At 46.4% G+C, this 26,721-nt stretch overlaps 1 protein-coding gene across 2 annotated transcripts in view; it reads left to right on the top strand.

Annotated features, from left to right (window-relative positions):
• The window catches only part of KIF5A (kinesin family member 5A), a 31,092-nt gene extending 4,686 nt beyond the window's left edge, over positions 1-26,406 (top strand). The window contains exons 2-30 of one of the 2 annotated variants that reach the window (XM_019454903.2): positions 7,903-7,990; positions 8,084-8,157; positions 8,567-8,671; positions 8,917-8,965; positions 9,387-9,442; positions 9,690-9,777; positions 10,056-10,180; positions 10,652-10,756; positions 10,941-11,089; positions 11,195-11,343; positions 11,669-11,844; positions 13,245-13,313; positions 13,670-13,876; positions 14,169-14,315; positions 15,103-15,291; positions 15,662-15,779; positions 16,156-16,220; positions 16,331-16,440; positions 16,818-16,919; positions 17,678-17,738; positions 17,973-18,044; positions 18,128-18,232; positions 18,775-18,795; positions 21,022-21,238; positions 21,502-21,655; positions 21,955-22,037; positions 22,438-22,465; positions 22,936-23,050; positions 24,107-26,406. In XM_019454903.2, the coding sequence (XP_019310448.2) occupies positions 7,903-7,990; positions 8,084-8,157; positions 8,567-8,671; positions 8,917-8,965; positions 9,387-9,442; positions 9,690-9,777; positions 10,056-10,180; positions 10,652-10,756; positions 10,941-11,089; positions 11,195-11,343; positions 11,669-11,844; positions 13,245-13,313; positions 13,670-13,876; positions 14,169-14,315; positions 15,103-15,291; positions 15,662-15,779; positions 16,156-16,220; positions 16,331-16,440; positions 16,818-16,919; positions 17,678-17,738; positions 17,973-18,044; positions 18,128-18,232; positions 18,775-18,795; positions 21,022-21,238; positions 21,502-21,655; positions 21,955-22,037; positions 22,438-22,465; positions 22,936-23,014 (2,991 nt within the window). In that variant the 3' untranslated portion in view covers positions 23,015-23,050; positions 24,107-26,406. The remainder of the gene's footprint in view (positions 1-7,902; positions 7,991-8,083; positions 8,158-8,566; positions 8,672-8,916; positions 8,966-9,386; positions 9,443-9,689; positions 9,778-10,055; positions 10,181-10,651; positions 10,757-10,940; positions 11,090-11,194; positions 11,344-11,668; positions 11,845-13,244; positions 13,314-13,669; positions 13,877-14,168; positions 14,316-15,102; positions 15,292-15,661; positions 15,780-16,155; positions 16,221-16,330; positions 16,441-16,817; positions 16,920-17,677; positions 17,739-17,972; positions 18,045-18,127; positions 18,233-18,774; positions 18,796-21,021; positions 21,239-21,501; positions 21,656-21,954; positions 22,038-22,437; positions 22,466-22,935; positions 23,051-24,106) is intronic. The other variant, XM_019454904.2, reaches the window with a different exon arrangement.
• Positions 26,407-26,721: the final 315 nt, after the last annotated feature.

Here is a 26,721-nt window from a genome sequence, read left to right as displayed (position 1 = left end):
AGAGCCTGGAGCCTGTTTCGGATTCTGTGTCTCCCTCTCTCTGACCCTCCCCTGTTCATGCTCTGTCTCTCTCTGTCTCAAAAATAAATAAACGTTAAAAAAAATTAAAAAAAAATAAATGAGATAATGCATATTGCTTAGCACAGTGACAGACACATAATAAACTCCTGATAAGAGTTAGATGTTGTTATAATTGTATACATGTTGTCTCCCCACAAGCTAGCCTTTGACACATTGGGAAGTAGTTAACATTTCCGCTTCTTACTAGTTGTTTTATCCAAACATCCAGGTCTCTAGTATCTTTTTACACTCTTACTCCATCAATATCTGTATTTACTTGACAAATATTTATGAAGAACATCCTGTGGGCCAAGGACTGGGCTCGATGTTGGGGCTTTACAGGGAATCCCTGCCTTCAAGAAACTCTTGGTCTATGTGGTGATCCAGGCTGTGGAGTGGTCTGGGCAGAAGCCTGAGAGGAGGCATCAGAAATGGCTAAAAAAGGAAGGAAGGAAGGAAGGAAGGAAGGAAGGAAGGAAGGAAGGAAGGAAGAAAGAAATGGCTTTTGCTAACTATACTCACTCCCCCAGATTCTGATAAGAAACTTCCCACAACATACTATAGTCTGACTCAAAGTAATTGTGTGTCATGAAAAGACATAAATAATGGTGATGTTTCCCATGTGAGTAGTCTAGAGGCAAAATAAGTAGAAAACCACTGGTCTAGTTATTTGCATAAAAATAGCTGACAAACAAATTCATCTTGAGTTTAATCAATAGAAAATTTAAAACAAATCAACAATTTAACAGAAATAAAAATCTTAAGATAAAATAATGAACTAAACTTGGAATTTAAGGGCCTAGCCAAGAGTAAGGAAGAGATAGCAGGCCTTTCCAGAAACCCTGAAATTATAATCTGTGTCTATGGCTTTCCCTGCTTATGAGTTTCCTAAGTGGACCTATTTTTAGTTCTTGGATACCTTTTAGTCTCACAGTACGGAGAACACCACCCTTTTTACTCTCTGTGGTCTCTTCCTTCTTCTTGGCCTAGGCTAAGAAAAGGGGTTCTCAGGCAATAATTGCCTTCAGCACTTGGAGAGCGCCCTCCATTTTAATGCATGCATAGCCTCCTGTAGAATCCTTTAAGTGAGAGGATGAGACAAAGGGAAAGGAGGGAGAGAGTTGGTACCCATTTTCCCAGAAGGGAAGAAGGGAGGGGCAAAGTTGGCTCCAGAGTTCTACTTAACCCCCTTTGGCTGCATTCCTGGTTTCAAGACGCATAGATAGCCATCATTGGTGGAGAAGAGGCAAGAGTCATTGGCTTGAGATAGACATGTTTGTCTCTGTTTCTCGGCTGCTGGATGGGAGAAACACTGAGTTAGATTACAATTCAAGAATCAATTTTCAACGCAAAAAATTTTTTAATTTAATTTAAAAAGAAAGGTATTACTGAGGAGGACAAGTATCAATGCCACTTTAAATCTGTTTAACACTGTATGATTTTCTTATATGTAATAAGGATTTTATTCTTTGTAAGGAAGTGTAATGATGAACCATTTGGATAAAAAGGATGAAAAATTCACAAAAGTCCTATGAATAATCCATAAACTCACTCAAACCTTAAAAAAAAGAATTAAGGTAGATTTTTCTTGAATAATATTAAACATAGTCTGATTGCAACACTAACATATTTTAATTGTTGACAAAATTAAAAACAAAGAGAAACACATGCAAGAAACTCAAAATCACTCAAAATCCCACCACCCCAAGAAAAACACTGTTAACAATTTAATGTATTTATTTCCAGTGAGTTTTTGCTGCATATATGCATATATTAATTTTAATAAAAGTGTATCATAAACTATATATTCTTTTGCATAGTATTATATGCAATACTATGATTACTATGATTACTACTTTACTATCATTAAATATTTTACATAATTTTATTTATGTTTTTAAATGTTTAATTTTTTGCATGAGTCTTAACATGCACAAGTGATAAAATTCAAATGATATAAAGAAGTATACAATGGAAAGTAAGTCTCCTTCCTACCTCTGTTTTCTAGCCACCCTGTTCCCCTTTCAAGAGACAACCAGTTTGCCTTTGATTACCAGTTTCTTATGGATCCTTCTAAAAACATACTATACATTTATAAGCAAAGGCATATATACGTGCGTATACGTTTTAAAAATTTTTTTATTTAAGTAATCTCACACCCAATGTGGGGCTCAAACTCACAACCCTGAGATCAAAAGTCACATGCTGTACTGACTGAGCCAGCCAGGTGCCCGTGCATGTACTTGTTTGTTTTTTTTTTTTAACAAGAATGGAAGCATAGTATACATACTGTTCTGTACCTTACTTTTTTTTTTTCCACTTAACAACGAGTCTAGGAGTCTTCCTTATCAGCACATAAAGATACATCTCATTCTTTTTAACAACTTTATAATTTGTTGTAGGGATATGCCATAATTTACTTAACCAGCTCCTTATTGGTAGACTTTTAGGGTTATCCTATTAACTTGCTACTGCAAACAATTAAATGATCTTGTGTGTGTGTGTGTGTGTGTGTGTGTGTGTGTGTGTGTGTGTGTGTATACATATTGCATATGTGCAGTATGTCTATATAGAATACATTTTTGGAAGTTGAGGTCTTAAAGTATATATATGCACTTAAAAATTTAAGAACTGGTTCTAAATTGCCTCTCACAGAGTCGGCTCCAGCTTATATATGCCTTCTCCAGTGCAATGCTTTGGCCACTTTGATAGGTTAAAGTGGTATTTCATAGTCTTAATATGCATTTATCTTAATAATGAGGTTGTGTATCAATTCATTTTTAAGAACCACTATAATAACGCCATTTTATGATGTCGTATTTTATAAGAGGTATATAATTTACATTCAGTGAGTGCACAAATCTTAAGCGGTTTGATGAATTTTATAACATATTTTGACACCCATGTAACCACTACCCAGATTGAAAACTAGAGTATTTCTATCACTCCTCAAAGTTCTCTCTAGCCCCCTCCTGTCAATATCACCCCCAGGCATCTGCTATTTTGACTTCTATCACTAGCTAAGTTTTGTCCTTTCTTGAACATCATACAAAGGGAATAATACAGTATGTGCTATTTTGTTCTTTTACTAACACATTTTTGAAATTTATTGATGTTCTATTATGACATCATTTTAAATAGCAGCAAAGGATAAAAATATGCACATGCCATAATTTAATCAACCAAGTCCCCTAAAATGTTATTCCCCTTTAGTTGTTTTCAATTTCTTGTTATTATAAACAGTGTGATAATAAACATTCTTCTTAAAACAACTTATTCTTTTCTTTTCATTTTTTTAACATTTTATTTATTTTTGAGAGAGAGAGAGAGAGAGCGAGAGAGAGAGAGAGAGCATGGGGGGAGGAGCAGAGAGAGAGGGAGACACAATCCAAAGCAGGTTCCAGGCTCTGAGCTGTCAGCACAGAGACCCATGCAGGGCTGAAACCCACGAACTATGAGATCATGATGCCAGCCAAATTTGAACACTTAACCAACTGAGCCACCCCCAGGCACCCCATGATAATAAACATTCTTGTAGCTACATATTTGCTACAAATATTTTCATAGCATGAATTCTTAGAAGTAGAACATCTGAGTCAATGGATATGCATAATTCAAGGATTTTGATTATGTATTTCTGAATTGCCCCATAAAAATTGAATGGACATACTGTCTTACCAGAAAAAGATAAAGGTACCCATTGTGTGGAAATGATACTTCCTTGAACCCTCACCTACACTGGGTATTATAATTAAGTTTGTGTTTTTCAATTTGATAAGTGAGTAACGATGTTACTGTTTTAGTTTGAAAACAGTGAACATTTGGAGTGCCTGGGTAGCTCAGTCAGTTAAGCCTCTGACTTTGGCTCAGGTCATGATCTCATGGTTTGTGAGTTTGAGCCTGGGGTTGGGCTCTGTGCTGACAGCTCAGAGCCTGGACCCTGCTTCAGATTCTGTGTCTCCCTCTCTCTCTGCCCCTCCCATAGTCATGCGCGTGCTCTCTCTCTCTCTCTCCCAAAAATAAATAAACATTAAAAGAAGAAGAAGAAGAAGAAAACATTGAACATTTGTATATAATTTTCTGTTGTTAGTACATAGCGCTTGTCCATTTTTTCTGTTGAGTTTTATCTTTTTGTTACTGATTTATGAGAGTTCTTTATGTAGTAAGAATATTAATATCTTTGTTTGAAAAACTTAAGATTTTCTTATTTAAAAATTATGTATCTTGGGGGCACCCAGGTGGCTCATGCGGTTAAGCTAACGGCTCTTGGGATTCTCTCTCTTCTCTCTTTCTGCCCCTCTCCTGCTCATGCTTTCTCTCTTTCTTTCTCAAAACAAAGAAAATAAACTTTAAAAAATTATGTATTTTCATTTTAGAAAGCAATGTTTACAGGGACACCTGGATGACTCAGTCAGTTAAGCAGCCGACTTTGGCTCAAGTCATGATCTCAGTTTGTGAGTTCAAGCCCCACGTCAGGCTCTGTGCTGACAGCTCAGAGCCTGGAGCCTGCTTTGGATTCTGTGTCTCCCTCTCTCTCTCTGCCCCTTCCCCATTCACGCTCTGTCCTCTCCCTCTCTCTCTCAAAAATAAACATTAAAAAATTTTTTTTTGTAAAAGAATGTAATGTTTGCACCCAAAGCGAGGCTCGAACTCATGACCCTGAGATCAAGAGTTGCATGCTCTCCCAACTGAGCCGGACAGGTGCCCTTCATTTTCGGAAGGAAGTGGAAACTCCTAAAATTCCACTGTCCAAGGATAACCACTATTAACATGCTTTTCTAAGCAAGGTATACATACATACATATACATTTTTTTTTTTTTTTTACAGAAAGGGACTCATCCTTTACATACTTTTCTTTTTGCTTTTTATACTGCATATTATTTAAAAAAAATTTTTAGTTAATGTTTTGGGGTTTTTTTAAATGTATTTTTGAGACGGAGAGAGACAGAGTGTGAGGGGGGAAAGCCAGAGAGAGAGGGAGACACAGAATCCGAAGCAGGCTCCAGGCTCCGAGCTGACAGCACAGGGCCTGACGCGGGGCTCGAACTCACAAACCGTGAGATCATGACCCGAGCCGAAGTCGATGCTTAACTGACTGAGCCACCCAGGCGCCCCTATACTGCATACTATTTTAAAAACTACTTTCTTGGTTAACAGTACTTTGTGCAGTCTTGTCATTACACATTTTCTCTACCATCTTCTTTAATATTTTACATTAAAAATTTTTGTTAGTGTTTATTTTTGAGAGAGAGAGAGAGAGAAGAGAGAAGAGAGACAGACCATGAGCAGGGGAGGGGCAGAGAGAGAGAGAGAGAGAGAGAGAGAGAGAGAGAGAGACAATCCCAAGCAAGCTCCAGGCTCTGAGCTGTCAGCACAGACTAACCAATGGACCAGGTGCCCTGTAATAATTTACATTTTTAGTTTAAAAGCAATATGTTGTCACTGTAAAACATTTAAATATCACAGAAAAAATGTTGAAAGCATAAGTTCCTGTTATTCTGCTCTCCAGTGATACCCACCGTTAGCAGTTCTGTATATAGTCCCTCCATGTCTTTTTTCTAAGACAATTCTGTCCATATGCTTTTTAAAAAGTATAATCACATTACACATACTGTTTTTATTTTTCACTTTATCGAGCTTGGACATGTCAATATATGTAAACCAACCTCAGTCATTTTAATGGGGGTGGAACATGGAGTTACCATAGCCAACATCTTGTTGATGGATGTTTGAATTGTTTCTAGTTTTACTTTAATACAAGCTGCTGCACTGAACATCCTTCTACAGAAATCTTTAAGTGCTTAAGTAAGTGTTGTAAGATGAATTCCTAGCACTGGAATCACTGATATAGAGTACAAACAGTATGGACATTTAAATATTTAACAGAATTCGGGGCACCTGGGTGGCTCAGTGGATTAATGAGCCACCCAGGTGGCTCATGATCTTGCCCTTTGGGGGTTTGAGCCTCACGTCAGGCTCTGTGCTGATGGTGCAGAGCCTGCCTGAGATCCTCTCTCTTCCTCTCTCTCTGCCCAGGATACAAAATGAAAAATAAAAGACTTGTCTCTCTCCATAGTAACCACGGCCAATATTTTTGTATAATTCCTTCTAAAAAACAATTCTACATATAGATGGAATAGTGCGAATATTCCCAGCACCACCATATCCAGCTCTGGCCAAGTTTTATGACTTTTCCTTGATTAGTTAAGACATGTCTCCCAAACTCTGGTGACCGTAGACCTAGAGTTCTACATTTCAGTTGGATAAAGATGGGCTCTGTAGTAAAACAATTTGACAACTAAGTCATAGTCTCTCTTTTTTAAATGCTTTATTTATTTTTGAGAGAGAGACTGAGTGCAAGTGGGGGAGGGGCAGAGAGAGAGACACACACCCAGAATCTGAAGCAGGCTCAGGGCTCTGAGCTGTCAGCACAGAGTCCAACACAAGGCTCAACCCCACAAACAGTAAGATCATGACCTGAGCCGAAGTTGGACGCTTAACTGAGCCACCCAGGTGCCCCAGTCATAGTCTCTCTCTCTCTTTTTTTTCCGATTTTTATTTATTTTTGAGACAAAGAGAGAGACAGAGAGCACACGTTGGGGAGGGGCAGATAGAGGGAGACATAGAATCTGAAGCAGGCTCCAGGCTCTGAGCTGTCAGCACAGAACCCGACGTGGGGCTCGAACTCACGAACTGCGAGATCATGACCTGAGCCTATGTCGGACGCTTTACTGACTGAATCATGCAAGTGCCCCAGTCATAGTTTCTTTAAACTGAATGGCAGGGAAACATGACAGAAATTTGTCACTTGTGGTGGAGAACAAACATTGTCTCATTTAATATTACCAGAGATCTTTAGTATGATTGGATAGTGAATACATACTTGGTTTGGCTCCCCAGGTTTAAATATTTTGTATCTTTAGCATTCTTTTTCTTTTTTTTTTTAGAAAAAGAGGGAGAGTGTGAGCATGAGTTGGGGAGAGGGTCAGAGGAAGAGAGAATCTCAAGCAGGCTCATACTGAGTATAGAGGCCAATGTGGGGCTTGATCCCATGACCATGAGATCATGACCCAAAACAAAACCAAGAGTCAGACATTCAACTGACTGAGCCACCCAGGCACCCCTGTATCTTTAGCATTCTTATCAGCATACATGATTTGTAACATATAAACCGAATTAAGTACTTGCAAGTCAGTGAATTGCTTCATAGTTTCTCTTTACTTAAAGTTGATTCCTTAAAAGGAGACCCATGTTTCTGATTTCATATATTTCTTTCACCGAGAGAGAGAGCTTGCATTAGTGTTTGCACAACAGCTCAGTAGCTGTGGTATATGTATATTTCATTTACGCAATAGGAAACATACTATACATATGTCCCTAACTTTCCGTGTTTCACTTAACGCATCTCGAAGATCCTTCCATATCAAGACATGTGGATCTATTGAGGAAGATATTTTTAAAGCTAGAGGTAGATTTTTAGTGTTAATGAATTGTTCTTCACTCTCCACAGCCTGTGGCCCTATTGTCTTTTCCCATTTGGTTTCCCAGGGAGGGGCCTGGAGTGATAGCGTACTAAATCGTCACATGAAAACTAAGATCCCCTCACACGAATTCATGGTATGACACTTCTCAATGACACTCAGTAGTGCATGGGCACAACTCCTGGTGTCAGTACTAACTTTTGCTCCTCTTTCTCTAGTTTCCCTCATCCCCCCAAATCATCCATGGATATGGATGGTTGAAAGACAGGTGCCTTTGCAGACTAATGAAAGGGGGCTGCAGTATTTCTTCTCCCTCACACCCTGCCTGCTGATGTCTGCCATGTTTTACTTCCATTCTAGGGGAAGCCATATGTCTTTGACCGGGTGTTCCCTCCAAACACGACCCAGGAGCAAGTTTATCATGCATGCGCCATGCAGATTGTTAAAGGTAATGGATATATTTTTAGAATGTATGTTTTCAGGTTCCCATTCCCTACCCCACTTCTTTCCACCGGTGCTCTTTCTCTGCCATTTCTTCCAGATGTCCTTGCTGGCTACAATGGCACCATTTTTGCTTATGGACAGACATCCTCAGGGAAAACACATACCATGGAGGTGAGGGTTCTGACTTTCATGAGAGGTGAAGAGTGGGGAGTGATAATGAGAAGCCAAGGAATCTCAGTGTGGGGCAAGATCTTGGAATCAAGCTTGCTTGATCTGGAGGACGAAGTGAGGAGCATTACTGTTGTGGAAGTTTAGTGAAATCCCTCCAGCCTGCTGCGGTTTTCCATCCTTTCCACTATTCCAGTTTTTTTCCTTTTCATCTGGAAAAGCAGCTACAATAAGAGTTGAAAGGGCTACTCAGTTCTCTCCTTGTTCCACTAAAAAGGTAGACATGGCAGTGACTGCCTCCTACCTTAAGATGGTCTTCTTATCAGCTATTACCTTTGTGTTCATCTGCATTCTTGAGTTGTCTCGTTCTTTCTGAGTCCCAACCTCATTCTGGAATATGCTTCCTCCCCAGGGAAAGCTGCATGACCCTCAGCTGATGGGAATCATTCCTCGAATTGCCCGAGACATCTTTAACCACATTTACTCCATGGATGAAAACCTTGAGTTCCACATCAAGGTGATCACAGCATGACAGTTGGGCATCCTCAGATGGGGCCTGGGAGGGGAAGATGTAACATGAACCCACTGAGAACCTGGGAGCCCCAGCTTATTTTCCTGCTCTAGTCACCTCAGCTCTTCTTCTCTGCTAAGATATTCTCTTCTGCCCTTTCGCTCCTACTACCACCGTTTGAGTGAGTCACATTCACTTGAGATTCTTGTATCGGATTTAAGATAGGCCCTCTTCACTTTCTCCCTAACCAGGTTTCTTACTTTGAGATTTACCTGGACAAAATTCGTGACCTTCTGGATGGTGAGTGGTGTTTAATCCCGTTGAGTGGGTGGGGGTGTGAGGAGGGCAAAGAAAAGAAAGGTCACATTGCTCTTGGGATTGCGTGCTGTTTGGCAAGAGAGGGCACACACACTCATACCTATGTTCCTTGCCTCCACTAACCAGAATTTCCAAAAGCAAAGGGTCAGAAGATGAGCTTAGACACGCAAGGTGAGCCTGCTCACCCAGAGCATAGAAACAGCCTGAGACCAGCTGGAACCTTGAGGCTAGAATCCTGGAGGAGGAGAAACTGAGTTTTCAGTGTATGCAGGGACGTTAAGCTTCATGGGGAAGTCTTTCTCCTCTTTTGCACATAGAAGAAACCACTGTGTCAGCAGACTACAGGGTGTGGGGTTGGGGATGGAAATGCTAACCTTGCCTACCCTGCATTGTCTTGATTCAGTGACCAAGACAAATCTATCTGTGCATGAGGACAAGAATCGGGTGCCATTCGTCAAGGTAAGAGTGGGGACAGGGGCACCTGGGTGGGTGTATTGACCAGTGGGGTTGCGGGAAGAAGATAGACCAGAGACCCAGAAGTTGGAGGGCAGATAGCTTGGAGGAGTGAGATGTGCTCAGGGACCAGGGAGAGTCCGAGGGCTCGGAAAAGACAGTCTTGAAAGGTCACGTGGGCAGTGTGTAGGTAATTTAATTTGCAGATCAACATTCACAGGTTGCTGTCCATTTGCCCTCCCCGCCCCCGCAGGGTTGTACTGAACGCTTTGTGTCCAGCCCAGAGGAGATTTTAGATGTGATTGATGAGGGGAAATCAAATCGTCACGTGGCTGTCACCAGTGAGTGGGGATACAAGGGGCTCTCAAGTCTGGGAGTCTGCTGCTTGTCTGCGTCCTCTGGGGCTGAGGGACTGGAAGTAAGCGAGGGAAGACTGTATCCTCTGCAAGAAGAGGCTGCCCTTGTGTGTGCAACCCAGCTGCCTGGGAGACGCTGGGGCAGGGCTAGTCCTGACCGGCTCCCTCTCTCTGGGTGGGCCAGCGGTCAGTGGAAGCTGGGGGCTGAGTGCTTTGGCTCCACAGGCATTAGTACAGGGACTGCTCCTCCCTTGGTCCTGCAGACATGAACGAACACAGCTCTCGGAGCCACAGCATCTTCCTCATCAACATCAAGCAGGAGAACATGGAGACCGAGCAGAAGCTCAGTGGGAAGCTGTATCTAGTGGACCTGGCGGGGAGCGAGAAGGTTGGGGGCCTGGGGGTGGGGTGGGTAGGCAAGGAGGTCGGGGGGAGCTTTTTTTTTTCAATCAAAATAACTTTTTAGTTGAGATATAATGCGCATACCATAAAGTTTACCATTCTGAAGTATACAGTTCAGTGGGTTTTAGGATATTTGGAAGGTTGTGCACCCATCACCATTAGTTCTAGACCATTTTCATCACCTGTTAGCCGTCACTCCTTATGCTTCCTTCCCCCAGCCCCTAGCAACCACTAATCTACTTTTTTTTTTCTGTGCATTTGCCTTTTCTGGACATTTCGTTTAATATGTGGGTAGCTTTTGGCAAGAGAGTTTAGGGTAACAGAGGAAGGGCCTTTTCTGTTCTCTTTCCCTGCCCCTGCCCCTCTTGGACTGAATCTCCCTACATGGAGAAGAGGCCATGAGAGTCCTCTCCCTCTGCAGTGCTTATGACACACTCATCCCTTAATTCTCTGGTAGGTCAGCAAGACCGGAGCAGAGGGAGCCGTGTTGGATGAAGCAAAAAATATCAACAAGTCACTGTCAGCCCTCGGGAACGTCATCTCCGCGCTGGCTGAGGGCACAGTGAGTGTTCCTCAGGCCCCCTTGTTCTGCAGGCTGCACCCCGTCTTCCAGCTTCTCCTCCTGCTGCCGCTGCTATCTCATCACGCCCAGTTCATGGGGTGTGCGATCCTTAGTCAGCACCACTGTCCTTTCTGATTCCCTTGTTGAGTATTGTCCTGATTCATAATCTCCCCCCTTCCCCCAGAAAAGCTACGTTCCCTATCGTGACAGCAAAATGACACGGATCCTCCAGGACTCTCTGGGAGGAAACTGCCGGACAACTATGTTCATCTGCTGCTCACCGTCCAGCTACAACGATGCGGAGACCAAGTCGACCCTGATGTTTGGGCAGCGGTCAGTGGCAGAGTCCCTCGTCCCTATGCCAGCCCCTGCTGCACTCACCCCTCAGGATCACGTAAGCCTTCGTGGAGGTCTCATCTCCTCGTTCTCCTCACCCAGGGCAAAGACCATTAAGAACACTGCCTCGGTGAATCTGGAGTTGACTGCTGAGCAGTGGAAGAAGAAATATGAGAAGGAGAAAGAGAAGACAAAAGCTCAGAAAGAGACGATCGCAAAGCTGGAGGCTGAGCTGAGCCGGTGGCGCAGCGGTTAGAGAGGGTTCCAGTGGGCGCAAGAGACTGTGGGAGGAGGAGGCTTGGGGGACCAGAGGGGCCCTGTCTGGGGTGGTGCTTAAGGACAGGCGAACCTCCCAGGAGGGTTGTGTTTCTGGAGGCGTGCAGTAGAGTGGTCATGAGGGAAGGGGAGAGGGGGCTGATCTCCAGCACCCCACCCCCCAGCAAAGGTTGAAGGTGCACTTGGCAACAGAGTTGGAGACCTGCCCGGAGGTCTTGGCGTTGAGGAGCGAGGGAGGAAGGACTCCTGGATACAGCTCTGTCTCCTCCTGTCCCTCACCTTGTTCTGCCCCTTGGCCAGGAGAGAACGTGCCTGAGACAGAGCGCCTGGCTGGGGACGACGCAGCCCTGGGAGCTGAGCTCTGTGAGGAGACCCCCGTGAATGACAACTCGTCCATCGTGGTGCGCATCGCGCCTGAGGAGAGGCAGAAATACGAGGAGGAGATCCGCCGCCTCTATAAGCAGCTCGATGACAAGGTGAGGACATCCAAGGCACAGAGGGGAGGCCAGGGGGATGAAAAGTGAGGGATTAAGGAATTAGCTTCTACTGCCTTTTAAAAATTTTTTTTATTAATTTTTTTTTAATGTTTATTTTTGAGAGAAAGGGTAGACAGAGCGTGAGTGGGGGAGGGGCAGAGAGAGAGGGAGACACAGAATCCGAAGCAGGCTCCAGGCTCTGAGCTGTCAGCACAGAGTCCGACACGGGACTCGAACCCACGAACCGTGAGATCATGGCCTGAGCCAAAGTCGGACACTTAACTGATTGAGCCACCCAGGTGCCCCATATATATATTTTCTTATTTTAAAAGGGACAAATGCTCACTCATTACTGCAAATGTGGAAGATAGCAGTGACTAACATTTAGAATTGTTGAATTGCTGTATCATATATCTGAAACTAACATAACACTGTATGTTACCCATATTATTAAAAAAATTAGGGGTGCCTGGGTGGCTCAGTCGGTTGAGCATCCAACTTGGCTCAGGTCGTGATCTCACGGTTCGTGAGTTCGAGTATCGGGCTCTGTGCTGACAGCTCAGAGCCTGGAGCCTGCTTCGGATTCTGTGTCTCCCTCTCTCTCTGCCCACCCCCCCCCCCCCGCCTCTCTCTCTCTCAAAAATAATTAAACATTAAAAAAATTTGGAAGATAAATAAAAATAAATAGAAGATTTAAGTCTCCCATCATCACACCATTCAGAAATAACACTACCAACATTTTGCTTTTCTTCATACATAGAGCATGCAGTTGAGATGCACTATGTGTGTAACTTTGCGTCTGATTTCCTCATTCCATATTCTATAAGGAGCAATTTCCTACCTTGTTAACAATTCTTCATAAAAGTATTTTTTCATTAAAAATCTTTTTTGTAAAAGCATTTTAAAAGTCCATTTCTCAAAACATATTTATTTATTTATTTATTTATTTATTTATTTATTTATTCAAAACCTATTTAACCACTTGCTTACTGCAAGGCCTCTAGTTTTCTTTGTTTTGGGTAGTTTGTTTTTGCTCTTATAAGTAACCCTGAAAGGTCTATCTTTGCCTTTGATGCATAAGACTTTGCTTTTGAATGATTTGATTAGAATGGAGGACCAAAGTGGGAGTTCTTGGTTAGAGGCCGTATCCTTTAATCTAAAGGCTTTTGCTGGGTATTGGCAGGGTTAGATCATCTTCTAGAAGAAAGGAATTTGAAAGTGAGGGTAGGAGTGAGGTGAGAGGCTGAGGGGAAAACCTCGTTTTAGGTTTTGGGGTTTCTAACTCAAAGCCTGACCAGTCTGGATTTTTGTCAGGATCCGACCTCTGGCCCCAACCCCATCCATCTAGACTGGAAGGGGCTGCCTTCCTTCACTCCCTCTTCCCCCCTTGCCTCCAACAGGATGATGAGATCAACCAGCAGAGCCAGCTCATAGAGAAGCTTAAGCAGCAGATGCTGGACCAGGAAGAGGTAATGGGAAGGAGGACAAGACATGAGAGGAGAGCGGTGTGTTCCCGAAGAAGGGCTTAGTCTTCTGCTTAGGACTTAGTCACCCCCCAAAACTATAGAAGTCTGGGGACTTAACTGGGGCTTTGTGTAAACCACGGCTTTTGGAGTCTGGGTGCTTCTTCCTTCTGTTGTCCTGCTTCTAAGAAGCCTACACCCCCCTTCCTCCTGACTTTCACTTTGGCCCTTGCTCCTCTCCTAGAGCTGTGCGCTCCAGGCTTCGGGTGCCAGAGGGACCCTGTCTGGGGTAGTGCTCTGAGCTTCCCCAGACCAGGGGACCATAGCGGTGGTCCCTCACGTGCCTTACCTCTTTCTTGAAGCTGTTGGTATCCACCCGAGGAGACAATGAAAAGGTCCAGCGGGAGCTGAGCCACCTGCAGTCAGAGAATGACGCTGCTAAGGATGAGGTGAAGGAAGTGCTACAGGCCCTGGAGGAGCTGGCCGTGAACTACGACCAGAAGTCCCAGGAAGTGGAGGAGAAGAGCCAGCAGAACCAGCTTCTGGTGGATGAGCTATCTCAGAAGGTGGTGAGTGGCTGACTGGGGTGCAAGAGCTCCCTGGCCTCCAGAACGTCCCCCACATCCAAAGCGACCCCTGCGTCACGTTTGTACCCTTGCACTGCTGTGTGGTGTGTTGTGGGAACCTTTCCCACCTGTCACCACACTGCCCTCCTGACTCCTGTCTCTTCCAAACCCTTTTGCAGGGCCCATGTTCTCTTTGTAGCAGCCCTCAGGGTCATGTATGAGGGGGAGGCCTCTGCCTGGGCTAGGCAGGGGGGTAGGAAGATGGCAGTGGGATGACCTAAGGGGCTGTCCCCAGGCCACCATGCTGTCCCTGGAGTCTGAGTTGCAGCGGCTACAGGAGGTCAGTGGACACCAGCGAAAACGCATTGCTGAGGTGCTGAATGGGCTGATGAAGGACCTGAGTGAGTTCAGTGTCATCGTGGGCAACGGGGAGATTAAGCTGGTGAGTGGAGACAGAGGCAGGAATCTTGTTCAGGTCATTCTTGTTCTGGGCACTGGTGGGAGATGCAGGGTGGATAGTCCAGGCCCTCAGGGATGCTGAGGAAGGTGGGCCAGAGATCTGGGAAACATGCCTTTAGCATGGGGTGCTTGGATGGCTCAGTTGGTTGAGCATCCGACTTCGGCTCAGGCCATGATCTCCTGGTTTGTGAGTTCGAACCCCACCTCGGCCTCTCTGCTATCAGCACAGAGTCTGCGGCCGATCCTCTGTTCCTCTCTCTCTCTGCCCCTCCCCTGCTCGTGCTCTTTTTCTTTCTCTCTCAAAAACTAAACAAAAATTAAAAAAAACTAGATACAGGAAAACAAGTAGAATTTTGCACAGACTCAACTGTAAATACACCTTCCAAAGGGTGCTGAATAAAGAAGGAATGGAGATGTGCCTATAGCAGGCTTTAGAGATGAGGCACAGATGTGAGAATGATATATGCAAATCTGTGGCAGTGAAAATGACCCATCTGGGTGATCAGGCAGAACAGTTTGACTGCAAAAGAAAATCATATTGCTTTATAAGATGGAAGAGGGCGATTGTCGGAACTGGACCTTTAAGTGCAGGTAGAAGGATTTAATACGAAATGCCAGGTGATGGCAGGTAAAAGTTGTTTGGAAAATACTTGTCCCACCCGAATCCCTGTGTGTGTGGGTGTACACGGGGATAGGCAGGGTGGAAGGGAATGGGCAAAAGCTTCCCTGCAGCAGAGAAGTACCTCTTCCTGCCTTCCCCCACCCCGCAGCCGGTGGAGATCAGCGGAGCCATCGAGGAGGAATTCACAGTGGCCCGACTCTATATCAGCAAAATCAAATCAGAAGTCAAGTCTGTGGTCAAGCGCTGCCGGCAGCTAGAGAACCTGCAAGTCGAATGTCATCGCAAAATGGAAGTGACTGGGCGGGAACTCTCCTCCTGTCAGCTCCTCATCTCCCAAGTGAGCGCTGGGCATTGAGGGCCTTTGCGTGCAATGGGAAGGAGGGTGATTCTGTAGCTTGTGGGATAAAACTCCTAGCACCCACTTTCATGTCAAGGACCTAGGGTCAACCAAAGTCAAGGATAGAAGAGAAGAGCCTGGGGTGGCAGGGAAGGGTCCAGGCCAGGGAAGTGAAGGGTCAGAGGAGATAGCACGCTCTGAGCTGATGGGGTCTAAAGGAAGGGTCCAAAGAAATGGCCTCTGGCCCTGTGTCTTCAGGCAGGCGCAGCAGGAGGGGAGGGCCTGGGAGAGCTGCAGAGGTCTGTGCTGCCTGGAGTTGTGTCCTTGACTCCACCCTTCTTCTTCCTCTCACCAACCCTTCCCCCATTAGCACGAGGCGAAGATCCGCTCGCTTACAGAGTATATGCAGAGCGTGGAGCTAAAGAAGCGGCATCTGGAAGAGTCCTATGACTCCCTGAGTGACGAGCTGGCCAAGCTCCAGGCCCAGGGTGAGGCCTTCTTAAACCTCTAAACCACTTATCCTGGGATCTGAGATCCCAGAGGGGGCAGGGAGGAAAAGTGGCAGACATCAGAAGAAACCACCTGACAGCACACTCATCCAATGCATTAGACTGACATCACAGAGGCCAACTCATACGCTACTTAGCATGCTTTTGCACAGAGCTTATTGTACACGAACCATAAACCCTCCGTTGATCTCTTTCCCTGCTGTGTCCAATTGGACTGTCCTAACCCAGAAGAACATCACGGAGGGTCCATACTGGGTAGATGTCGCCTGCCTGACCCGGAGCTCTGGTCACAAAATGGAAGTTCTTTCCGGAGGAGGTAGGTGTGAGGTAAGCTGTCTTTCCTTCTTTCCCTCAGAAACTGTGCATGAAGTGGCCCTGAAGGACAAGGAGCCAGACACACAGGACACAGATGAAGTGAAGGTGAGAGGGGAAGCTGTAGGGGACCACTGGGGCTTGGCAGGGCTGAGCCGGCCCGCTCCAAGCTGGTGTCAGGGAGTCCGGCTTTGAGTGTGCGGTGGGGTTGTTTGCAGAAGGCCCTGGAGGTGCAGATGGAGAGTCACCGGGAGGCCCATCACCGGCAGCTGGCCCGGCTCCGGGACGAGATCAATGAGAAGCAGAAGACTATCGATGAGCTCAAAGAGTAAGAGTCCCCCTGGGCAGCCCCGGCCTCCCCGGGTCCTCTTGCCTTGCTCTGCCCACACGCGTGCTCCCTCTTGGCCCAAGGTCTGCTTTGCTCATTTCCAAGCGCCCCTCCCCCAGCGATGCCACAGCTTTATCACCCAACCCCAGGAGACACGGGAGTGAGGACTAGTCCCTCTCCTTGAGCTCTTGTGATTGGATAGCTCAGGGTTCCTCACTCTGTCAGCGGCCTGCATCTGCCTCTGATATCCAAAGGTAGACGCATCAGTCCCGACTTGGCCCGGCTGTACCGGAAGGAAAATGTTTGCAGCGCCGGTCTTCCCTTTCCCGGTCCCTGACATCGTTCTGTTCTCTCCGACACCTCCTTGCCCTGTGCAGCCTGAATCAGAAGCTCCAGTTAGAGCTAGAGAAGCTTCAGGCTGACTACGAGAAGCTGAAGAATGAAGAGCATGAGAAGAGCAGCAAACTCCAGGAGCTGACGTGAGTGATGGGTATCTGCCCGCAAACCCGCCGCCTGCGCAGGCGCAGACTGCTACTCACTCACACCGGCAGAGGCAGGGCGCGATGCAGATGTGAACATGGCAACCTCAAGAGTCACGTGATGGGGCGGGGAAGGGAAACAAAGAGAGACTTTCAGAAAGGACCTCTACTGACTGTTAGCTGCCACGGAAAGATGTTTGTGATGTTGTCTTAAGTGTGAAAGGCAGGTTACAAAACAGTATGAATGGTAGGATCCCATAAAGTTTTGGGGGGCTGTACACGCATAGAAGTAAGAGTCTGGAGGGGGTGGGGCCCCCTGGGTGGCTCAGTGGGTTGCATGTCACGCTCTTGATTTTGGTTCGGGTCATGATCTCACGGTTTGGGAGTTCAAGCCCCGTGTCGGGCTCCGTGCTGAGAGTGTGGAGCCTGCTTGGGATTCTGTCTCCTTCCCCACCCCCAGCTGGTGCTCTCTCCCTTTCAAAATAAATAAACAAAAACAAAAACAAAAAAAGACGAAGAAGAAGAAGTAAGAGTTGGGAAAGATGGACACCAGAATGTTAATGGTGGTTTGATCTGTGAGTAGTAGAATTATGGGCTTTTTATGAAATTCATCTTTTTTTCTTTTCTAATTTCTACACAGTGTACAGGGTAATTTGCATAATAAATAATAATAAAGTATAGATCAAAGGAATGGAGAGGGAGGAGAAAGGGAGGAGGGACTGTCCTGAGGGACTCTTGTGTTTCCTTCTTCTCCCCAGATTTCTGTATGAGCGACATGAACAGTCCAAGCAGGACCTCAAGGGTCTGGAGGAGACAGTTGTGAGTGGTTTCTCTGTACCAAGTTAACAGGGTGAGGTGGGGACTTCATTTCTTCCCCCTGATTTCTTTATAACCCCATTCCTTATGCAGATTCAGTCTGTGGCATAATCAGGACACATCTTTTCCTAAAGGATGAGTGATTCACCTGACTAGGCAGACTGAAGGTTCCAATAATTTTGAAGTGAAAAAGTTGACCTGGTAATTTGGCCATCCCCAATTTTTCATTCTTTCCAGGCCCGGGAACTCCAGACCCTCCACAACCTTCGCAAACTGTTCGTTCAAGACGTCACGACTCGAGTCAAGAAAGTGAGTGCCTTCCTAGGATTTTTCACAGCCCCCATATTTTCCTCCCGTCCCCAAGTTTCTCTAACCCCTCCGTCTTTAATCAGAGTGCAGAAATGGAGCCCGAGGACAGTGGGGGGATTCACTCCCAAAAGCAGAAGATTTCCTTTCTTGAGAACAACCTGGAACAGCTTACAAAGGTTCACAAACAGGTAAGCGAAGGGGGCAGGGGTGAAGAGAACTCTTGAGGCCAGGTGCCGAGGAGACCCAAGTCCTCTGAGGCCCCTTGGATTTAGGAAAACCTACTTGCATGTCTTCCTTACTTTTCCCTTTGACTTTTCCTCCGAATCCCTTCTTTATCCATATTTGGTTCCACTTTTCCCTTGTTCTTTGTTCCATGCCTGTTCTCCCCTCTCAAAGCTCCCTGCCTGCCTCTGCTCAAAGTGAAATTCCCCAGGCCTATGGATGTGGAGGGAGAGGTTGAAACTGATAGAGGTTTCAGAGGCATGGGGCTGTGGCACCACATGAGGGATACTGGTCAGAGACAGGAAACGATGGGACAAGACAGAAGCCGGGGAAGTTGGGCTTTCTCTCATGGAGAGAACTCCATCTGCCTAGGCCTGGGGCAGGCATGCAGGGTAATTAAAGGATGTCCTCCAGATGGCCCAACCACCCCCTGATCGGGGCCGGTTGAAACTCCTGTGTATTAAGTTGCTGCCTCTCTGTCCCCCTCCTTGCTGCTGCGGTTCCTTAGGTGGATGACTGGGTTTCAAAGGTATGGGGTGGGGAGGCAGAAGGGGCAGTCCAGAGGAGTCAGGACAGGAAATGTTTGGCGAGGACAGGGCAGGAGCACCCTCCCTAGTGCCAAATATCTGAGCCTTGAAGACAGTTGTGGCAGTGTATCAACTGGCTCTTCTGATTCATAAAATAAACCCTAATCTATCCTTCATTCCCTTCTTTCAATCCACCTTAACATTGGATTTAAACTCATGTTCTCAGGGCACCTGCCTGGGTGGCTCCGTCGGTTAAGCACCCGATTTCTGCTGAGGTCATGATCTCACAGTTCGTGAGTTCCAGCCCCGCATCGGACTCTGTGCTGTCAGTGCAGAGCCTGCTTCAGATCCTCTGTCCCCCCCGCTCTCTCTCTGCCCCTCCTGACTTGCACTCTCTCTCTCAAAATTAATAAAAACAAAACAAAACTCATATTCTCACTAAATCGGAGCTTAAATTTCTCAGTGCAATGCCCAGCATATTTAGCAAATATTTGGTACACCTTTTCTTTTTTCACAAATATAATAAAAGGAAAAGTCCCAGAACTGTGGCCCAGTGACAATCTGCAGGTTTATGTATTTTATTTGGACCTGCAAAGGGCTACACTATCATTTCCCCCCCTTTGTTTATTATAAAGCAGTATAACAATGTAACAACATTACAGAAAAGTTGAAAGTCAAGGGAAGAAACATTTGTAATCAGTTCCGCCTTCCTATTTTCATTTCTCTGTGTTCACTTTCCTTCTCCGTCCAAATGGATGTCATATTGCTTATTTTTTCCCCAGTGTTTTTGTTGTGGTAAAACACACATAAAATTTACCGTCATAATTACTTTAGGGTCAGTGGTATTGAGTGCATTTGTATTCGTACTGTTGTGCAACGTCACCACTATCATCTTGCAAAACTGTACCTCTATACCTATTAACAATAGTAACTCCCCATTTCCCCTGCCTCCCAGGCCCTGGCCACCATCATCATTCTTCTTTCTGTCTCCATGATTTTGTCCCCTTTCAGTACCTCCCATAAGTGGAATCATAGAGGATTTGTGCTTTGTCACTGGCTTGTTACCCTTAGCATAATGTCCTCCAGGCTTATCCACATTGTAGCATGTGTCAGGACACAGGCTGTGTCCTTTTTCCTCATGGAAGCATCTGCCTCTGCTCTAAGTCCCAAAGATCAAAAACTACTCACCTGTAGAATGGAGGACCCCTCATAATGTCCTACTTCAGCAGAGATGAGACTAGAAAGGAAAATGAGAGAGATGCAGAAACTTCCTCAGCGAATAAATAGAATCTTAAATGGGCAGGACTGCAGCCCTATTATTAATTAAGCCAAACTATCCCCACAGCAAAGCATTGTTTATAATCTTGAAATTGTCCAGAGTGAAAGAGGCACAGAAGTGTTCCCAGCTCTGCCCTTTCTCCCGAGGTCCCCACTATACTCATTTACCTGGTATCTTCCAAGGCTGGCTCTGGCAGTCTGTAGGGCCCCCAGTTATTGTATGAAACCCTATAAAAAGATCAGGAAGTCTTTTCTGGCTGCCAAGTGGTTGCTACCACTCTCTAGCTTAATTTAAATGCGGGAGGGGCAGCCCAGGAACCCCTTGTATGTGAAGGTAATGAGCACAAATGTTTGTGAGACCTCAAACATTTTCTTTCCCTCCTATGGGGTGCTGTGCGTATGTGTGTGGGTCGGGGGTGAGGTGGGGCTCCCGTATTCCAGCTTCTGCTCCTGCTCTGCACCGCACCTAACCTGCACTCAATGCCATATCCACCTTCCAGACTGCTACCATGCTCTTGCTGGCCCGCCCCCCGCATGCCTACAAAGCCATCTCTGGGAGAAGGGTGCCTCATCCCCATGGTTGCCCTGGGGCTGTTGGTCTGGCACAAGCTGTGAGATATTAGGGGGCGGATATCTAGGCCAGGAAAAGACGAGGACAGGGCACTGTCACAAGAGTTCTGGGCTACAGTGGAGTTGGCATGTTTCACTGTTCAGAAAATGATGTAACTTTTTAATGCCTGACCACTGTTTGCTTAGGGAGAAGGAAAGAAGTGGCCAGAAGACCAGTTAGGTAAAGGGAACAAGGACTTGAGGAAACTACACGGTCTCCGTCTTCTCTGACTTGATTTTTCTGTATTCTCTCTCCCTGCCCTGCACTCCCACACTCCACTGCTGGCTCTCTTGGGTCCCTGGCTTTGCCTCTGGCCCCTTCCCTTGGTCTTACCCCACAGCTGGTACGTGACAATGCAGATCTGCGTTGTGAGCTTCCTAAACTGGAAAAACGACTTAGGGCTACGGCTGAGAGAGTTAAGGCCCTGGAGGGTGCACTGAAGGAGGCCAAGGAGGGCGCCATGAAGGACAAGCGCCGGTACCAGCAAGAAGTGGACCGCATCAAGGAGGCCGTTCGGTATAAGAGCTCCGGCAAGCGGGGCCATTCTGCTCAGATTGGTGAGTGCAAGTGGGTGGCAGCCGACAGGGTGGGATTACCACTGGGGGAGATCAGCAGATTCCTAAGCATCGAGCAACTAGATTGTTGCTTTTTACCCTCCCCCGACCCCGGGATCACCTCCCCTCCCCATACCATCCCCCAAACGTGTAACAGTGAATGATCTTATAAACACCTCTGTTCAGCTCCAGCAAAATGACTTTAGGGACCAGGGCAGCTGCAGGGTGACGGCCTCCTCATGGTCATTTTCTTTTCTTTACCACAGCCAAACCTGTCCGGCCCGGCCACTACCCAGCATCTTCACCCACCAACCCCTATGGCACCCGGAGCCCTGAGTGCATCAGTTACACCAACAGCCTCTTCCAGAACTACCAGAATTTGTACCTGCAGGCTGCACCTAGCTCCACCTCCGACATGTAGTGAGTGGCCACTGGCGTGGGTTGCAGTCCCAACCCAAGGCTCTCGGCCCTCTATAAGGCATAAGATTGAGTCCGTTATTGGGTGACACTTACTTCTTTTCCTAAGTAGCTCCATTTGTGACCCTTTCGCGATTTCACACCTATGGTTAGAAGGTGGGCCTTGCCTTCCCAGCCAGTGGCCATGCAGTTGTCCTCTGTTCTCCGGGGATGGGAGGCTCCATCACTGAGGGGATTACTGGTCCTCCAAGTAGTGGAGGACGGGTGCCAGAGGCTGCGTGTCTCTCCTCTGCTCCATCCAGCTTTGCAAACTCCTGTACCAGCAGTGGGGCCACGTCTTCCGGAGGTCCCTTGGCTTCCTACCAGAAGGCCAACATGGACAATGGTGAGTGAAAAAGATGGGTGACCAAGTGGCCTTTGGGATTCCCAGGGCAAGTTGAAAAGAATAAGAGAAGTAAGTGACCCTGTGCCTACAGCTTGAACATTGCCCATCACTTCAGGGTCTTGGATTCTTAGAGGCGGATTCTTCCCATTGCCGTGCCTGTCCTCACCCTCTCTTGCCTTTCTGCTACTCTTCTCCTTCAGGGGGGATCAGGGAGACCTTTCTCAAATAAAACAATCATGCAGCTTGGGGTAGTCGAGAATAGCGACCTAAGTGGCAGCTATATTCCAAAGAGTCTTACCTTTTTCTCTAAGGGGTTAAGATGCGGGAGGGTTTGGGGAAACTGCTTCTAACAGTCTCTTTTCTTCTCCTAATCCTGTGTTCTCAATGATGATCTCTTCAGGAAATGCCACAGATATCAATGACAACAGGTACACCAGTCCCCATTGCTCCTGGGCTCTCTAGGTGGGACCAGAAGAAATGGTTCAGTTTCGCTTGGGCCCTACTTGGAGGTTCCTTGGAGCCTTCGGGGAAAGGAGGAGGAAATGAGAACCGTTCTTGCCATCACCATGTTCTCCAGAAGATCTACTCATCCCCTGCCTCTTGGGGCAGAGAGCACGTCCCCCCCCCACCCCATCCCATCCGCGGCTCCTCCCCCCACTCCATTATGGGGGCCGGGGAAGTACCAGGGCCACCCGATGACCTGGGTTTCTCTGCTTCCTCTGGGAACTCTGTGACCTTGCGCAAGTCAGCTCCATCTCTCTAGCTTTGATTTTCCTTGTATTCCTGTAAACCCTGAATAGTCCCTGCCTTTTGTTATCTCGTAGGGATGCCAGGAGAGCAAAGTGACAGGAATGTTTTCCTTTACATGGAGCTGACAGTGCTGGGTCTCTTCTTCCAGGAGTGACCTGCCATGCGGCTATGAGGCTGAGGACCAGGCCAAGCTGTTCCCTCTCCACCAAGAGACGGCAGCCAGCTAATCTCCCTCACGGACTGCCGCATACCTGCACTTTCAGGTAGCTCCAGGCTGCTTTCTCTGACCAGCCTCAGGGTGCCTCCTGTCTTGCCCTCAACCTCTTCGTTTCTCCTGCTTTTTTTATCGTCTCAAAACTTTTAATATGTAGTTGTCCCTCAGCTCCTGCCTTCCCTTCCTAGGGGCTACTTCGGTGCTGGCCCACGGGCTGTGGACACTGACCTCCCCATCTCCCTGAAGCTTTCCTTTTGGCTAGAGTAATGACCACAGTACTGCATTGCTGCCACTAGGGGCTGCTGCCACATGTCAAAAAGAGTGAGCGGGGATGGTGCCCATCTAGAGTCACGCCCAGGTCAGGGAATGTGGTAGATGTAAGGAGACTTGAGAGATCATCCCAACCCTCTCTCTGCCTCCACCCTGAAATAATTTTGGATGGATAGGTATTTTCGGAACTAAGACACCTCCAGTAAAGGAGACGTTTGCTTTATCCCTACACCTGTGTCCCATACACCTCGTATCTGTGTATGTTACCAGTAAGCTCCAGGAAATGCCCCAGGAAGGCTAACTTTTTGTCTCTATACTGCAGTGTCAGCACTCCCCTCCCACCTTGCTCAGTGGAGGTGGAAAATAGCCGTGCTCCCTCCCTGAGCCCCCCTTCTTCCGCCTCCGTCCCCAAGTCCTCTTTTCCAGCAGCGATGGCACCTTCCTGGGTCTTGTGTGTCACCAGGCTTCTCACTTGCTCTAGGGCCCAGAACTGGACACTAGGAGTCTGTTTTATTTCCCTCTTTGGAGAACACAGAAACGAGAGGATATGGTCAGTCTCTTACTGGGCTGCATCCAAGCCAAGCCCACTCGAGGGGCTTTCCGGGATAGTAAGCTGGACACAGTCAGGCAGAAAGACACGAGGGGCAGAGAAGTAGGAATGGGGAAGCAAGGTGAAGGTCTGGGGTAGAGGAGCAGGGGCTGGGAGAATAGTGTCTGGTTGTTGGTATTCAAGGAAGAAGACTGTCAATCAAATTTGTACAAATGCCACTCTGTTCCTGTTGAGCGGTTGGGCTACAAGGTGGTTCCTCACGACCTCTTTCTCTTTCTTCCCCAGTTTCTAAGAGGGACTGAGGCCTCTTCTCTCAGCATGCTGCAAACCTGTGGTCTCTGATACTAACAACTCCCTCCCCAGCCCTTGTTGTTTGACTGTACCGTTTGATGTCTACTCTTACTCTGTATCTCTTTGTACTCTGTATCTATATATCAAAAGCTGCTGCTATGTCTCTCCCTTCTGTCTTACTCTCTAAGTATCTAATGATGTATTTAGCAATTTCTAAGCATAGTATACCCTCCTCATTTGGGGTAATAGGGAGGAGGGTGAATGTTTCTTCTTTCAAACACGCGTCTCTCACACTGAGTGGTATTAGTCACGGAGATGGTAAAAGGAAAAATGGGAGCTAGAGGGCTGTGATCCTTCTCTCTCTCTCTCTCTCTCTCTCTCTCTCTCTCTCTCTCTCACTCACACACACACACACACACGCACACACGCACACACACACACGCACACAAAGCCTTAAGCAGAAGAATGTCTTAGCATCATTAAGAAGATACAGAAATAGACTCTTCCTCCCTCCTCTTTCACATATAGCACAGGGGAGGGTAAAATGGAGGACTGCTAAATTACATGTAGAATTTTATTCATATACCCCTCATCTGAACCGAGGGAGTCCGGGTGTGCAACTTTACCCTCCAAAGTGTACCTTGGGCCTCCCTCTTCCTGTCCCCTGACCCCCCTGTCCCGATGACCGAGGACATGGATTGTTCAAGGGACTATTTCCCTTTCTCCTCAAAACTCCTTTTGATATTCTCTGCCCCAGAACTCATGAACAGAACCTAGAGTTAACTTAAAATATTTTGAGAATTTGAGGAGGCAGACTCTTCACAACAGTCTATCAAATGGTTGCTCATCTGTCAGGTGATAGTTATAGGCAAGCATAGCCAATGATTGCTTCTTTGGGTTTGAGGGGGTGAACACACTGGGAAATTCCAAGTGTTTTTTGCCACAGTGAGGAGCTGGATTCTTTTCTCTGTCCCATATTGGGCTGCATGTTCTTCCCATCTCCACCTTTTGGTTTGGGACCTTCCAGTTCATTGACAAAATATCTATCTCAAGATGCTTTCCTTTCAGGCTAGAGCCTCACTTTACCCCATGATATGTCAAAAAATTTCTCTTGACACAAATCCTTTGATAATATGTCCCCATCTGGTACTAAGTGCACTTTAAAGAAAGGGGCAGAGCAGACTGGGGGGAGGGTGGTTAGAGGGGAGTGCTCTTTCCCCAGCACCACCCCATGTAATTGATAGGACTGTTATTTTAGTGTCCTTCCACATGGTGCTAGGGTGGTTTTCTAGGTAACTGCAGGGATGGAGAGTGGAGGTCATAAGTCACTCCAAATCAAGAAACAAAGCCTGATGTCCAAATACCCAGTCTTACGTACGGTGGAAGAACAGGATCCCCCAGCAGGCAACCATCACCTAGTTTTGAAGTCAGGAAAGAAAGCTTGGTGTGAGTACCAGCTGGCAAATATAGGTTGTATCGGCCTGTGACTCCTTCAAGGGAAAAAGTTCCTTCCTCTGTTACCTGTTGGGCCCCTTTTTAGCAATTAGGGAGACATGCAGGGAAAAATATACCAGAAGGGTGTAGAGTAAATCCAAAGCAGTGATATTCAAACATTTTTCAAAACAACTCTTTTATGGAACCCCGATATAAAAAATAACTAAAAGTGATGCAGATCTGGGCGGTTTCCATTTTCTTTATTTGGTGGAAAATGCTTCCTTGGTGGAGAAGCTCTTGAATAGTCCTAAGAGTTTAGAACCTGAGGGTTCTGTAAAGTAGTTTGAAAACCACTGCTCTGAAGGAAAGGGGTTCCAATCTGCCTCCCCTGCCCCAAGCCCATAACCTAGAGCAAAGAGGGAAAGTCCCAATGGGAGAAGAAGGAAGATACCTATGCCCCTGTAGACTTGAGCTAAGATTTGCCAACAGGGCACCTCAGAATCACTTGGGCTTTATTTAATCTTGCCACCAAATGATTCTTTTAAAACACTTAAGAAACTGTGAAGGTGTAGGGCAGATGAGGAGAGAGATGTAAGGGAAATATAATTCACTTACATAAATAAGAACACACACACAAGGCCTTCACCAGAAGCTTCACTCTACATCCCCCCACCCCTTCCCACCACCACAGCATCCCTTTCGGAGAGCTAGGGTCACCACAAAGGGGCACCTGGCCTGCCCACTCACATCTGCCAAAATGTTGCATGCCAGCGTGGAAGACAAACCAAACCGCACAAACCCCAGTGTGTATTTACTTGATGTACATAGATACCTTGAAAATAAAATAAATTCAACGATGACTCTGTGGTGTTGTAAATCTTTATCCCTCCCCAGTCTCACTCCCTTACTTGCTTGTAATGGCATTTGACAGTGTGGTGGATATCCTTCCAGATGTTTCTCTATAGATTTACACACATTTTTTTTTTTCCCACTTGACAACATATTCTGGAGACCTCTTCGTGTCATCATACGTAGATTTGCCTCGTTAAAATATAGATATAATTTTTCAAAAACGTATTCTATAATTTATTCAACCATTCCGGTACTGATGGACGCCTATCTAGGTTGTTTATAATTTTTAACAAAAAATAGTATCCCATTCTCTTCATTTTTTC

The sequence above is a fragment of the Panthera pardus genome, unplaced genomic scaffold, assembly GCF_024362965.1.
Source record: "Panthera pardus isolate Hobbes unplaced genomic scaffold, ASM2436296v1 HiC_scaffold_6, whole genome shotgun sequence".
NCBI classification, from domain to species: Eukaryota; Metazoa; Chordata; class Mammalia; order Carnivora; family Felidae; genus Panthera; species Panthera pardus.
The sequence above is the reverse complement of the archived record's forward strand: the minus strand, read 5'-3'. Positions and strand labels throughout refer to the sequence as shown.